The sequence below is a fragment of the Bidens hawaiensis genome, unplaced genomic scaffold, assembly GCF_021521415.1.
Source record: "Bidens hawaiensis isolate Kalapana, Puna unplaced genomic scaffold, B.hawaiensis_p1.1 tig00004021_1, whole genome shotgun sequence".
Lineage (NCBI taxonomy): Eukaryota > Viridiplantae > Streptophyta > Magnoliopsida > Asterales > Asteraceae > Bidens > Bidens hawaiensis.
Window position 1 is genome coordinate 1,201,248 of NW_027491237.1, and position 15,812 is coordinate 1,217,059.

The 15,812-nt window shown below is 35.5% G+C and overlaps 1 protein-coding gene and 1 pseudogene across 1 annotated transcript; both read left to right on the forward strand.

The window, feature by feature from the left end:
* The first annotated feature begins 2,804 nt into the window (after positions 1–2,804).
* On the forward strand, positions 2,805–7,215 carry LOC143625225 (oligopeptide transporter 2-like; annotated as a pseudogene).
* A 5,308-nt stretch (positions 7,216–12,523) lies between these two features.
* LOC143625226 (uncharacterized) lies at positions 12,524–13,651 on the forward strand. Its single transcript, XM_077095640.1, has one exon. The coding sequence runs from the start codon at positions 12,524–12,526 to the stop codon at positions 13,649–13,651; it is 1,128 nt and encodes a 375-aa protein (XP_076951755.1).
* Positions 13,652–15,812: the final 2,161 nt, after the last annotated feature.

The following is a 15,812-nucleotide window of genomic DNA, read 5'->3' on the forward strand; positions in this document are numbered from 1 at the left end:
CCATCCTAACCTTCTATTTTGAAAATCCATCTTCACCTCATATTCATCCTGACCCATACCCATCCTGATCCATCACCCAAATCCAACCCAACCCACTCACATTGCCACCTCTAAATATAACATTCCTGTATAATATAAGATAATAATAAACAAATAGAAATATAAAATCTTTTAGTTTAAGGTATACAATATATTTTATTATGTTGTACCATATTTTAATCTATGAATATTTGATTTAGTAGACAATTCAGGTAATTAAGCCTATATATTAAAGTAATGTTTACAAATGTCAATTAAACAAAATAATTACTTATAATGAATGCAGAATAATATAAATTAATTAATACTAATTTATAATCATTTAATAGAATTGATTTTATATTAATTTAATTTTTTAAGAATTATTTATTCACATAAAAATTAGATAAGTGCTATATATATAGGTGTGAGTTAACGTACAATAATCGCTTATCGTACATTACATACGCGACTTCCTGCACCACCGATTCTAATTGAAATTAAAAATGCTTAGTGGCATAATTGTAATTAACCTAAAAATACTTAACGCATACCTGTCAAAGTCCACCGCCGCGACCATCGTCTACTGTCGTGAGCACCGTCATCGTCCGTCACCACCATCGGTCGTTGGTCACAGGTCAGTTGAGCAATTTCTAATTGAAATTGAAATTGAAATTGTTGATGAGCCTAATTGATCTATTAACCTTGAAATTGATCCAATTAATCATCAACTTGCAACTTTAGCCGATCAATTTTAAGTTTTGAGTTATAGGTTTTGACATTGAACGCATTAACATTAAGTTTATACATTTTGTTTATACGTTCTGTTTAAACGTATTATATGTTCTGTTTAAACGTTCAGAACAAAAATCAATTAAACTTTAAAAGTTCAGTACAAAAAGTTTATACGTTCTGTTTATACGTTTTAGGTTAATGTTAATATGTTCAATGTTAAAACCCAGAACTCAAACTCAAAATTGATAACTGAAACTTCAAATTGATGATTAATTGGATCAATTTCAAAGTTTAATTGATCAATTAGTTCATCAATTTCCATTTCAATTGATCAATTTGATAAACTAACCTTTGACCAACTCGTGACGGAGGAAGATGGTTTTCACGACGGTAATGTCGATGGTCGCGACGGTGAATACAATCGTTGGACGGTGACGAATTGATGAACGGTGATAGTGAAGGCGGACGGAATTGATGGGAGCAGTGGATCATAGTTGATGAAATTTACAATATTGCCATCGCTTGATTTTGAAAATCAACAATGTCGGAACTCGCGTACGTAATGTAAGATTAGGGATTATTGTATTGGATATTTTATCTATATATATATATATATGTGTGTGAAAATGTTAAGAATACACTAATAGAAAAAGATGTCATGTTGAAACTCTATTATTTTAATAGTATAGATATATGAATCTTCTATTTTAGTAAGTTTATGTTTTTAAGTAATTTTTTTTATATAGGAATATGAATTGCAATTATATTAAATAATTCTCCCGATAAACATATGAAACAAACTTTTATCATCTTAAATATTTTTTTAGCTGACGATTTTATATTTTCACGTGTATCGTACACGGGTCAATAAACTAGTTTAGAGATTAAAAGAGTAACGAAGTAAATAAAAAAAGATAAAATGGAAAATTGATGAAATAAGGGTTTAGTTATAATAGGAAGATTAGTTTTTCTAAGAAGAATAAGAAATAATCTTGTCCATTCATTTTAAAATTGAATGGATGAGATTAGATTAAAGAGATCATAAAGTGTAAAACAAGGTTAATGACATAATACGGATAACAAATTTGTTGACTTTCTCTCTCCACATGCAAGGCACATGTCAAATACCCCCATCATTTTAAAACGCCCATAACTTTTTTATACGACATTTTTTTTCAAAACACTTTCACTATAATAACGAGTGTTTTTTTATCTTTTATATGAGTACCATATTGCTATATAAAAATTAAAAAAAAATTTGTGGGTTGTTTACAAAGTGTGTTTTACCAAAATTGTGTTATACAAGTGTGTTTTATTTTTTCATAATGTTTTTTGCGTTGTGTTTTTTACATTGTGTTTTTGTCATTGTGTTTTTATTTTCGTAGTGTTTATTCCATTTTGTTTTTTACATTGTGTCTTTTTCATTGTGTTTTTCATAGTGTTTTATTTTTGACGAAATTTCCGAAGACTTTTCCGGTAAGGTGGTGGCGGTGGGTGGCGGTGAGTGGCGGTGGGCGGTGGTGGTTGTAGGAGATAACTGAAAATATAAGTGGGTTTTAATTAAGTGGGTTTTTGAAATTAAATTAAATAGTGTTTCAATATTAAGGTATTAGACAAAAATACACTCTTTCCTAAACTTCTTAAAATAGTGGGTTTTTGAAATTAAATTAAATGGTGTTTCAATATTAAGGTATTAGACAAAAATACACTCCTTCCTAAACTTTCTTAAAATAATCAAACTTTCTCAATACAAATATCCTAAAAGTAATAGGATACTTCGGTAAAAGTAGCAAAAAAACGTTTCACAAAAGAATCCATAATTTATTGAGTTTCCACAAAATTGATCAGTGAAGAGATTAAGTGTTTGCTATAAGATTAAGGCATTTAAATTATTGCTGGGAAACAGCTCGCGTACAGATTAAAAGACTAGCAATTAAGAAAATAAATAAAAAAATATAAATTACAAAGATCCTAAACAGCTAGCATAAAAAGGTATCCAGTATCCTAGAGATTCCTTCGTCACATCATATTCCTTGTTGAAAACCCTAACAATGGATAGCGAGAGTGCAAAGGCATCCAATAATGCCATTGATGAATTAGAATCACCCGTTGAAGAAGTCCGGCTGACGATCCATCACTGCCCGTATGGACATTCCGGATGTGGTTCCTGGGAATCATCTCGGGTGCAACCCTTTCGTTCCTCAACACCTTCTTCAGCTACCGAACCGAACCCCTCATAATATCCATGATCTCCGTTCAAGTTGCAACCCTTCCCATAGGCCGCTTCATGGCGGCCGTTCTGCCAGGGAAAACGTTTCATGTTTTAGGCTTTCAGTTTTCGTTGAATCCAGGCCCCTTCAACGTGAAAGAGCATGTTCTTATTTCGATATTTGCCAATGCCGGATCGGCTTTCGGAAGTGGATCCGCGTATGCGGTGGGGATTGTTGATATCATCAGAGCGTTCTATCATCGGAAAATCTCTTTTTTCGCTAGTTGGATCCTCGTCATCACCACGCAGGTTCGTTGTCACTTGTTGATAAACCCTAACCTTTTCTTTTCTTTTCTTATTAATAAAATAAAACCCTAGCTAATTACATCGTTTAAGTGATTTACCAAAACATATTCTTTTACAAGCAATGCAATGCAATGCAATTCAAAATCTAAAATCCTTTTTATGTTTACAAATCTGTGTGCGTGGTTATTCAAAATATTGTATATAGTTTGCTTTAATCAAACTACATATTAAATTTGTTTTTTAGTTGTCTCGTGACTATCTATATATTTGAACGAAAAAAGAAACGGTGTTAATAATATGAACAGGACTAGGTTACGGTTGGGCTGGTTTTCTGAGAAAATATGTTGTGGAGCCTGCAGATGTGGTGGCCAAGTTCTCTTGTTCAAGTCTCGCTATTCAGGTTCTTATATGCATTCAGTTTGTTTGAATTTTTAAAAAAGTTTATTCGATATTCACCACTCTATCTCCTGTTATGAAGGAAGGTTTGACCTTATCCCAATAGGTCTCCTATATACAATATTAATATCACTTATAAATCAAATAAATGATTTTTCAACTATTCAAATAAATAAATAATGTTAACTTCAAATAATCTATCTATAATATATATAAACGAATACATAAAAATCTTACGTGTCGCGATTTGGTCGCTTCACCAGATTTGTTTGATTTTTAAATGGAAGCTTCACATACATTTAACTCGAATTCACGGGTATGGGTCTCATCAAACCCAGATATATCTTAAACGGGTTATAATATCTCATTAATATATGATTTATTTAAATATATATATATATATATATTATTTATAATAAAAAACTAATTTTATAGTAAAAAAATAAACGGGTCTTGGGTTTTATCAAACCCGTATAACTTTTAAACCGGGTCATAACATCTCATTTATATGTAAAACAATTTATCATCAAACCATAAGTATATTAATAATTTTCATACAGTAAAAAAAATAAAGATTCAAAAAATAAATAAATATTAGAAACAAATAAAATAAAATAACCCCCGTAATGCGAGGGATAACAACTAGTAATATATATAAACGAAAGTTTTAAAAACTATTTCTTTTGTTTTTTTAATGCCTTTATAAACTAACCCCAAATGAAAAATAAACAAGAAAATAGCTTTTGTAGGAAGTTTGCAATGATGTTATATTTGTAGCAATTTTGTAAGAAAAGTTGTTGGAAAACGGTTGAAAACAATTTTTAAGCATATGTTTTTCTAACGTCACCTTTTGTTTGAAAATTTTTGGAAAGTGGGTTTTCCCACATATTTCCTATGAAATCAGTTGTAGAAAAATGCCTAATTATCTAGTAGTTTTCATTAACCATTGTCAAATCACCTTTAACATCTTGGACGTTAAAGTATACCCCTAGTCCTTCACATCAGTTCGAGATATAGGCGTAACGACTTCATCGATGACTTCTACTAAAATAATATCTCTATCAATGATCGATGGTGTTATGATGTTCCCCATCACAGAACTAATGCATTATGTGTTGCATTCGAGTAGCCATAGATAAATGATATAATAGACGTTACTAGTTTTTTGTCTGGTAGTGTGTTAACTTTTATTGTTTTTGTTAGGGCTCTTCACGAGACAGATGCATCCGCAGGAATGTCGAGAGCAAAATTCTTCGTATTCGCACTTGCATGTAGTTTCTTGTGGTACATTGTCCCCGGATATCTTTTCCCAACACTCTCCAATTTGTCCATATTGTGCCTCGTTTTCTCCAAATCTATAACCGCCCAACAAATCGGTTCGGGCATGAAAGGGCTTGGTCTTCTATCATTCACTGTAGATTGGTCGGTAATAGCATCGTTTCTTGGGAGCCCACTCGTGACCCCCTTTTTTGCAATCGCAAATGTTTACATCGGGTTTGTGATCGTGATGTACATATTTATCCCCATTGCTTATTGGGGGCTTGACATGTATGATGCCAAAACCTTCCCCATTTTCTCATCTCATCTATTTGATCATCGGGGGCAAACTTACAATGTGTCAGCGATTGTGAACAATAAATTTGAGATAGATATGCCCCAGTACGAGAAACAAGGCCAAATTCATATGAGTACGTTTTTCACCCTTACCTATGGCATTGGTTTTGCGGCCGTCATATCTACCATAACTCATGTCATCTTGTTCAATGGAAGGTACATATTTTCTCTACTATAATCCCAATTTCAAAATATAGAGGTGTTTATATACTATGTATAAATTATTTTATGTACTTACTAGGTCTAATGGATTTATAAAAAAAAAATACTTTTAATACTTTATACTCGTTCAACCTAAAACTATTTATTTACCTTTTAGTTTGTTAAAAATGTGTTCACGGAGGAGGAGTGAGAAAAAAAATTGAAAATCACTTCTCTTTGATCAAAAAATATTAATCTAATAAGTCATTGACTTTCGCCTTTTAATTTCAGTTTGCATTGATTCAAAATATAGGTCAATGTCTCATAATTGATGGATATGTGTAAGATTCTTTGCCTCACACACTTTTTCTACCTTAAAGGCTTGCCAAGTTTTATGTCACACAGTTTTAATTAGTTTTCAGTAAAAATCATAACTTTTCACAATTAACATGATCTTCTAATAAGAGTCAACTCATTTAGTCCAGTTGTACAGTCCTTTAATAAATTCTAGTTTGCAAACAATATATTATTATTATTATTATTATTATTATTATTATTATTATTATTATCTGTGTAGAGAAATCATGAATCAATATCGAGCTTCGACTAACGGAAAGATTGACATTCACACAAAACTCATGAGGAAATACAAAGACATACCTAATTGGTGGTTTTATTTGCTCGTTGTTGCTTCGTTTCTTCTATCGCTTGTGCTTTGTTTGTTTATGAAAGATCAAATCCAAATGCCATGGTGGGGGCTCATTTTATCATGTGTTCTCGCATCCAGCTTTACTCTCCCCATTAGCATCATTACTGCTACTACAAATCAGGTTTACTGTACACATAATAGTCATGAATTTTGTCTTAGCCGGCCTGTCATATTTGTAATTTGTTGACGTTTGTTTGCATTCTCAGACTCCGGGACTAAATATCATTACCGAGTACTTGATGGGAGTAATATATCCGGGAAGGCCAATAGCGAATGTTACTTTCAAAACCTATGGCTATATTAGTATGGCTCAAGCCGTTTCTTTCCTTAACGACTTCAAGCTCGGCCATTATATGAAGATCCCACCTCGCTCAATGTTTTTAGTTCAGGTAATGTACACATACCCTTTTACAAACCTAATCGACGCACGCCAATTTAGTCTTTTAATTAATATGTGTTTGTTTGTTATCAGTTTATTGGAACCATGATTGCGGGGACAATTAACATATCGGTAGCATGGTGGCTACTTACAAGCGTTGAAAACATAAGTCAAGATCAAGTGCTTCCTCCGGATAGCCCCTGGACATGTCCTGGGGATCGCGTCTTCTTCGACGCTTCGGTCATTTGGGGACTAGTGGGTCCTAAAAGAATATTTGGTTCTCTTGGACCATACTCCGCCCTTAATTGGTTCTTTTTGGGAGGCTTCCTGGGACCCGTTTTCGTGTACATGTTACATAAGGCCTTCCCAAGTAAAAAATGGATCAAACTTATCAACCTACCGGTTATTCTGGGGTCTTGCGCGGCAATGCCTCCTGCCACAACGTTAAATTTTAATAGCTGGGTTTTTGTGGGTACCATTTTCAACTTGTTTGTGCTAAATTACCGGAAAAAGTGGTGGCAGAAGTACAACTACGTCCTCTCGGCGGCGCTTGATGCGGGTTTGGCTTTCATGGGGATAGTTATCTATTTTTCTCTCACCATGACTGACTCAGCGATTGAATGGTGGGGTACTGAAGGCGAGCATTGTCCGTTGGCTACTTGCCCCACGGCTAAGGGTGTCGCCGTTGATGGGTGTCCGATCAATTAAATCGTTTGTGCATCTTGAAACTTTACAATATTGGGAATGGAATGAAAATAATACTTTAGCTCCTGGTATGTATGTTTAGTAATATTCTCTTTGGAGTACTGCAAATATATCTGTGGCATTTTGTTTACCATATGACAATTATTTTTATGAAATTTATGTTCCAAATATCATAAAGCATGTTCTTGAAAATGCTATTCCGAGTTTTGAATTAAATTTTGTAATGATAGAGCAGTGATGGATACCGTTGGATTACTAACAGGAAACGGCCGTGGGATTTCTATTATTTTCCGAAATCCGAAATCCACCGGTAAAATAAATATATAAATGTTATAACATTAGCCCTAATTATAACAAGATTATTGAAGTGATACTTTAATAAAGAAACAAAAGGCTAAAGGGAAAGTGAGAAAGTAAATTCTTCAAGATATATTTACTCGTTATAGATACATCATATTTATAACGTCAAAACATTATTTAGAAACACTATTTAAGGGGGACTAAAACCATATAATTGGTGTCATACAAAAAGATTGTCAGTGAACTCATATAATTAGTGTCATACAAATAATATTGTCAGTGATTCATAACACTCCTCCTTGGATGACGCATTTTCAAAACTTCGGGGTCTTGAAGTACTGCCTCATTAAAAACCTTGCTAAAGAAAAACCCAAAGGGAAAAAGCTTTAGCTAAGGGAAAAAGAGTGCAGTATATAGTTTCCCCTCAAATTGCAGGTCGTTACATTGTCCGTACATGGCGCATGCCAATATCATGAACATGTTTCCTGAATGTTGCTGTGGGAAGTGCTTTTGTGAAAGATCAGCTGAGTTGTTGCTGGACTGGACATATCTCATCTCAACCTGATTGTCTTTAATAAGGTCCCGAGTATACTCAAAGTATCTTGGTGGTATATGCTTTGTTATGTCACTTTTGATATACCCTTCTTTCATTTGCGAGACACAAGCTGCATTATCTTCATATATAGGAGTTGGAATTCGATTTTCTCTAGTCCACAAGAAAAAAATATGTGTCGTGACATAGATCTTAACCATACGCATTCTCTTGTGGCTTCATGCAATGCAATGACTTCAGCATGATTTGAATATGTTGCAATGAGTGTTTGTTTCTGAGAACGCCATGAAATCTCAGTTCCTCCATTACTTAAATATGTATCCAGTTTGAGATTTTGCTTTATGGGGATCAGATAAATAACCTGCATCTGCATAACCAACTAACCCTTCTTTTGAATCGTTAGGATAAAATAAACCTAAATCAGCAGTTCCTTTTAGATACCGAAAAATATGTTTAATGTCATTCCAATGTCTTTTAGTAGGTGATGAACTGAATCTTGCCAATAAATTAACTGCAAAAGAAATGTCAGGTCTTGTACAGTTAGTCAGATACATAAGTGCCTAAATTGCACTGAGGTATGGTACTTCGGGACCAAGAATCTCTTCATTATCTTCGCAAGGACGAAATGGATCATTGTCAACATTGAGTGATCTAACAACCATTGGTGTGCTTAAAGGATTTGCTTTGTCCATATTGAAACGCTTTAAGAGTTTGTCAGTATAAGTTGACTGATGCACAAGTATCCCATTATGCATATGCTCAATTTGTAAACCAAGACAATATTTGGTTTTTCCAAGGTCTTTCATTTAAAATTCTTTATTTAAAAGAGTAATTGCTTCATTAATTTCTTTTTATGTCCCAATTAAATTTAGATCATCAACATACACAACTATAATCACATATCCTGATGTTGTCTTCTTAATGAAGACACATGGACAAATAAGATTATTTGTGCATCCTTTGTTTATCAAATAATCACTCAAAAGATTGTACCACATCCTTCCAGATTGTTTCAGTCCATACAAGGATCTTTGTAACTTGATGGAATACATTTCCTTAGGCTTTGAACTTAATTATTTGGGGGGTTTAAATCCTTCGGGAATTTTCATATAGATCTCACTGTCTAGTGATCCATAAGTAAGCTGTAATAACATCCATAAGACGCATATCAAAATTTTTAGAGACTGCTAATTAAGCTGATTAAATATCTAAACGTAATAGCATCCATAACAGGAGAATACATTTCTTCATAATCAATTCCTGGCCTCTGAGAAAAACCTTGAGCTACAAGTTTTGTTTTATATCTTGTAACTTCATTTTTCTCATTTCGTTTTCTCACAAAAACCCATTTCTATCCTATAGGTTTTATTGGCTTTGGTGTAATGACAATAGGTCCAAAAACCTTTTGATTGTTTAGTGACTTTAATTCAGCTTGCATGGCATCTTTCCATTTGTTCCAATCTTGTCAATTTTTACAATCATCTACAGATTTTGGTTCAGGGCCATCATTTTCATCCATGATATCACTTTCCACAGAATAAGAAAATATATCATCAATATTTTCCATTTCATCTCAATTCCACATTATATGTGATTGACCATAGTTGATTGACAATTCCTTATTGGAATCATTAATTTCTTCTTGGGAGAATGTTATATTATTTATTCTTTCCTGATGGAAGGTTTTGTCAATCATTCATTTGATGTGGGCAAAATTATACACATTATTTATATCATTTATCCCCGATTTTATAAATTTTTCATTACAAATCCATTGAGTTTGATACTAAATTATTTGTAACATGAATTTGTAGGTTTGAATGACGAATTGGTCCAAATAAACAAGAAATAACAACCAGAAGGACACAATTCAGAAACCGAACAAAACCAGGGAATGAAGCAACAAGGTCCGAAATGGGAATGAAGCAACTTGGTCCGAAGAACAACCGATAGAAAGAACGAAGCCGGAAGAAATGAAAATCAAAAGCAAAGACAAGACTTGAAGATAAAAAGAATAACAAGACACCGGCAAAACTTATGGGCTGTAAAGATTTGAAGACTAAAGAGCAGCTGAAACTTATGACCCATAAAGATTTCCAGCATTAGTTGACACTTATGGGTTGTAAACACCCTTACGACCCATAAAGAACCGTCGGTCATTATTGTATCACAAACGTCGTCGTCGGTGCAACCAAGATCCAGAAAATCCGGAATAGATAATATCAAGACATTAAAAAATAATACTTATGGGTCATAAAGCAACCTTACGACCCATAAAGACTGTCGGTAGGAAACACAATCCCAAAAATCTGGAGTTGGAGATAACACAAGATAAAAAGTTAAACTTATGGGTCATAAGGGTACTGGTGAAAACATTACGACCCATAAGTATTCCAGATTTTCAGCTATAAATAGCAGCCCGAGTTTCAGCCAAAATCACCCCATTTCTCACATCTCTTCTCTCTAATTAGCTAAATAAACTCCATAGGAGTGCCAAGGAGGTTCCAGGAGTCTCGAGGAGGTCCAAACCACTTCCCGAACACCCCACGAGTAGTATGTCTTTACTTTGTAAGTTTACTTTGGTTATGTTAATTGCTATGTTAGGCTAATAATCTATTAGTTTCGACATTAAGGGCTCTATTTTGTATTATGATTCAAATGTGAAATAGTTATGTGATTTTATTGTTGAAAGGTTTCGTTTGTATAATTTCTTGAACTTTAAATCTGAAACTCTGTTTGGATTCAAATTAGTTTGTTAATGAACCTGATCAATTTATTAATATGCTAATGACGTTCTTCAAAGTTAAAATATGAAATATGATTTTAATCTTGATAACTAAGGAACAAATAACGGTTTTGCGTTTGTCTATGAATTCAATCTCGTTATAGAAATTACACAATGTGATTTAGTATTCCGAACGGCGTGAACACTAAATGATAATTAATACTTTCATCACATGCAACTCGAACTAAGATCCGAACGGCGTGAGCCTAGGGTAACGAGTTGGCTCTAACTAACGAGCTGCGCTTAGTTAGACATAGATGGAGGGAACGTCCGAACGGCGTGACGTTTAGCATTGATACAAATCTTTTAATGATAAAAATCATTGCACCATAATTATTGATGATCGTAGTTCGAAGCAGAAGTATGAAATACCTATTGTGTCAGAAATATCTTTAATAATTGTTTATTCTAAGTTAGTTATTTTATCTCTTAGTTATATGTTAAACATTTGTACTACTACTATTTAGTTTATGCTTATATAATTTATAATTTGCACCAAACCCCCAGTTACGAATACTAGTTCTAAATCGTTCTCGGTTAGAAAATTGTTAAAATGCATTCCTTGTGAACACGAACCTTACTTCCATTCATACTATCCCTAATAGTGTGTAACATAGTGAGTTCATATTTATAAATTTATTTGCTGGAGCTGACGACACCCAACAAATTGGCGCCGTTGCCGGGGACTGCGTCCAAAATTTCACTTTTATGCTAAGATCTTTAAGAACTGGTAAACCACTCAATATCGATCTAGAGATAAAAAAAACCGCGAAGAGATTAAGGAAACGGCAAAACTTCGAAAGAAGTTAGCAAGTCCTTCAACCTCTACTCAATCACCATCGGTCGTTGACATTTGGGAAAACATTTCCTTGTTAAGTGACTCTGACTCATCTTCCACTTCCACGTCACAAAACTCGACTTCGACCCAAGATTCGGACCCAATGGAAGTAGCGAACCCAGTCGAGCAAACTTTTCGAGAATGGGCGAACCGTGATATTCCCCAACAACCTCTTTGTATCAATTATCCCGCTATGCCAAATATGGAGCTAAAATCAGGCCTTATCCATTTATTGCCAACCTTCCGAGGCCTGGAGAATGAAGATCCTCACAATTTCCTCAAAGAATTCCACGTCGTGTGCACCGGAATGAAGGCAAATGATGTCACAGAAGATCAAATCAAACTTAGGGCATTCCACTTTGCTTTGCAAGATTCAGCAAAACATTGGTTGTATACCCTACCGCCAGGGTCAGTGACAACCTGGAATGGACTTGCGAAAACTTTTCTTGACACATACTTCCCTGAAGCAAAAGCGTCCACTCTTCGTAGAGAAATCACAGGAATCAAACAAGCAAAAAGAGAGCCTCTACAAGCTTACTGGGAAAGGTTCAAGGAGCTATGTATCAAATGTCCTCAACATGGAGTCTCGGAGCATCAACTACTTCAATACTTCTGTCAAGGAATGGCACCCATGGAGAGACGATTGCTAAGTGCCTCAAGTGGAGGAAACACTCGACGAAACCCCAACCCAAATTAGAGCCATAATCCATCGGCTGCGGATGACACAAAACACTCGACACAAGAAAAAGAATGGTATCCAGATATACCACGTGCTGTGAAAGGAGTGAGTACTCCTCACATTGAAACTCAATTCGCTGAGTTAACAAAGGCAGTCATGATGCTTACAAAGGATAAAGCAACTGAAGCACCACAACGAGCATGTGGAATATGCTTAGAAACAGGACACCCCACTGATATGTGTCCAATGCTGCAAGACAATGTCGAACAAGCGAATGCAATTGACGGATATCTTGTACAAAACACAAGGCAATATGATCAACCACGAGTAAATCAGAATTGGGGACAACCAACAAACTTTGGCTACCAACAAATACCACCTCAATATCAACCACGTCAACCCTATCCAAACCAACAAAATTTCCAACATCGTGAACAACCACAAACACAACAACCAAGCAGCTCTGGAATGTCTTTAGAAGACATTGTGAAGAATCTGGCTGCTAGTACTCAAACGTTCCAACAAGAAACAAAGGCCAGCATTAAGAATCTGGAGCAACAAATGGCTCAGTTAGCTAGCTCAGTGAGTAGACTCGAATCTCAAGGAAAACTACCCGCACAAACAGAAGCAAACCCCAAGAACAACGCTTGTGCAATCACATTGAGAAGTGGAAGGAAGTACGACAGACCAGAATCGCAAGAAGAAGAACAAGAGGTCGTTTTTGAAAAGAATACCGAAGAGAAAAATGATACTTCAAAGTCAAGTGAAGTAATACCTAAGTTCAAAGTCACTCCTCCATTTCCCTCAAGATTTTTAAACACAAAGAAAGAAAGAGAAGAGCATGAGATCATGGAGACGTTTCAAAAGGTGGAAGTGAATATTCCCCTCCTTGATGCCATCAAACAAGTCCCTCGATACGCTAAGTTCTTAAAAGAACTTTGCTCTTCAAAGAAAAAGCTTAAAGGGAATGAAACCGTCAAGGTCAACGAGAATGTCTCAGCCGTCTTACAAAAGAGACTTCCACCAAAGTGCAAGGATCCTGGTGTTTTCACTATTCCTTGTAAAATGGGAAATCTAAGCATACCAAGAGCTATGCTTGATCTCGGAGCCTCCATCAACGTCTTACCATATTCCATTTTCAAAACTCTTAATGTAGGACCGTTGAAAAGGACAGGGGTAGTCATTCAATTGGCTGACAAATCCATGGTCCACCCAAAAGGCGTATTAGAGGACGTGTTAGTGCAAGTGAATGAGCTGGTATTTCCCGCTGATTTCTATGTGTAAGACATGGAAGATGGTGACACTTCAGACTCAAGTTCCATCCTGTTGGGAAGACCGTTCCTGAAGACTGCTAAAACAAAGATTGATGTTTATAGTGGCACACTCTCCATGGAATTTGATGGAGAGATTATAAATTTCAATATTTATGATGCTATGCGGTATGCAAGCGATGTTTCATCTGTGAATTGGTTAGATTTAATCGATCCTTTAACTGATAATTACTTCGAGCTATCTAACCATGACACTCTAGCACTAATCTTGAACAAAATCCTTGATGAAGCATCAACAAAAGAACTCGCTGAAAAGTTTAAACTTGAAGATGAGCTGTAGAGTTGGTATCCCTCATGGATACAAAACCTAGGTATGAAACAACCAAGCTGCAATTACAAGTTACCGAACAAAAGCTCCTACCATCCATTGTGCAACCACCAGATCTAGAGTTAAAGACTCTTCCTAATCATCTTATGTACGCTTATCTTGGAGATAATGCTACATTGCCAGTAATCGTATCCAACAAACTGTCCAAGAACCAAGAGGATGAATTGGTTAACATGCTCAAGCAATACAAGGAAGCAATCGGTTGGACCATAGCTGACATCAAAGGTCTGAGTCCATCCCTTTGTATGCACAAGATCCTCATGGAAGATGATTACAAGCCCACACGTGAAGCACAGAGAAGATTGAATCCTCCCATGATGGAAGTTGTCAAGAAAGAGATTCTGAAACTACTCAATGCAGGTATGATTTACCCAATCTATGATAGCAAATAGGTAAGTCCAGTTCAAGTTGTACCCAAAAAGACCGGTATCATTGTTACAAAGAATGAACAAGGAGAATTGGTTCCCACTCGTGTTCATAATGGGTGGAGAGTGTGTATTGACTACAGAAGGCTAAATGCCTCTACTCGAAAAGATCACTTCCCTTTATCTTTCATCGATCAAATGTTGGAGAGGTTAGCAGAAAAAACTCATTATTGTTGCTTAGATGGATACTCTGGCTTCCACCAGATACCTGTTGCACCCGAAGACCAAGAAAAGAAAACGTTTACATGTCCTTTTGGTACGTTTGCATACCGGCGAATGCCATTCGGTCTTTGTAATTCCCCAGCTACCTTTCAAAGATGCATGGTAAGTATTTTCTCAGATTATGTTGAAGAAATAATGTAAGTTTTTATGGACGACTTTACTGTTTATGGAAACTCTTTTAGTGAATGTTTAGATAATCTGAAAAAGATTTTGGAAAGATGCATTGAGACCAATCTTGTGTTAAATTATGAAAAATGCCATTTTATGGTATATCAAGGTCTCATTCTTGGACATGTTGTTTCAGCAAAAGGGTTAGAGGTAGATAAAGCGAAAATTGATGTTATCAAATCTTTACCTCACCCTAAAAGTGTACGAGAAGTACGCTCTTTTCTTGGACACGTAGGTTTTTACAGGAGATTCATCAAAGACTTTTCGAAGATCAGCAAACCTTTGTGCGAACTCTTACAAAAAGATGTAGAGTTCTTCTTCTCAGAAGAGTGTAGAGAAGCCTTCGATGCATTAAAGGAGATGTTGGTGACATCACCCATAATCCAACCACCTGATTGGGACCTCCCATTTGAGATTATGTGTGATGCCAACAACTACGCAATGGGAGTAGTGCTAGGGCAAAGAAAAGAAAAAGTGCCATACGTGATTTACTACGCTTCTAAAGTCCTAGATGGAGCTCAACGCAATTACTCGACTACCCAAAAAGAGCTGTTAGCTATTGTCTTTGCTTTGGAAAAGTTTAGGCAATATCTACTCGGTACCAAAGTAATTGTTTTCTCTGGCCACACTGCATTGAGGTATCTCATGACAAAGAAAGATGCAAAGCCAAGATTGATTCGATGGGTGCTTCTACTTCAAGAGTTTGACTTAGAAATTCGATACAAAAGTGGAAAGCACAACTTGGTGGCTGATCACTTGAGCAGGATCATCAACAATGACGATCCTATGCCATTGCATGATCTGTTCCCTGATGAAAGTTTGTTTGCTGCACAACTGGCTACACCGTGGTATGCTGACATCGTAAATTACCTGATCACAGACACCTTTCCCTTTGATCTGACTCGCGCTCAAAGAGAGAAAATTAAGAAGGAGTCAAGACATTACGTTTGGGATGAGCCATACCTTGGAAA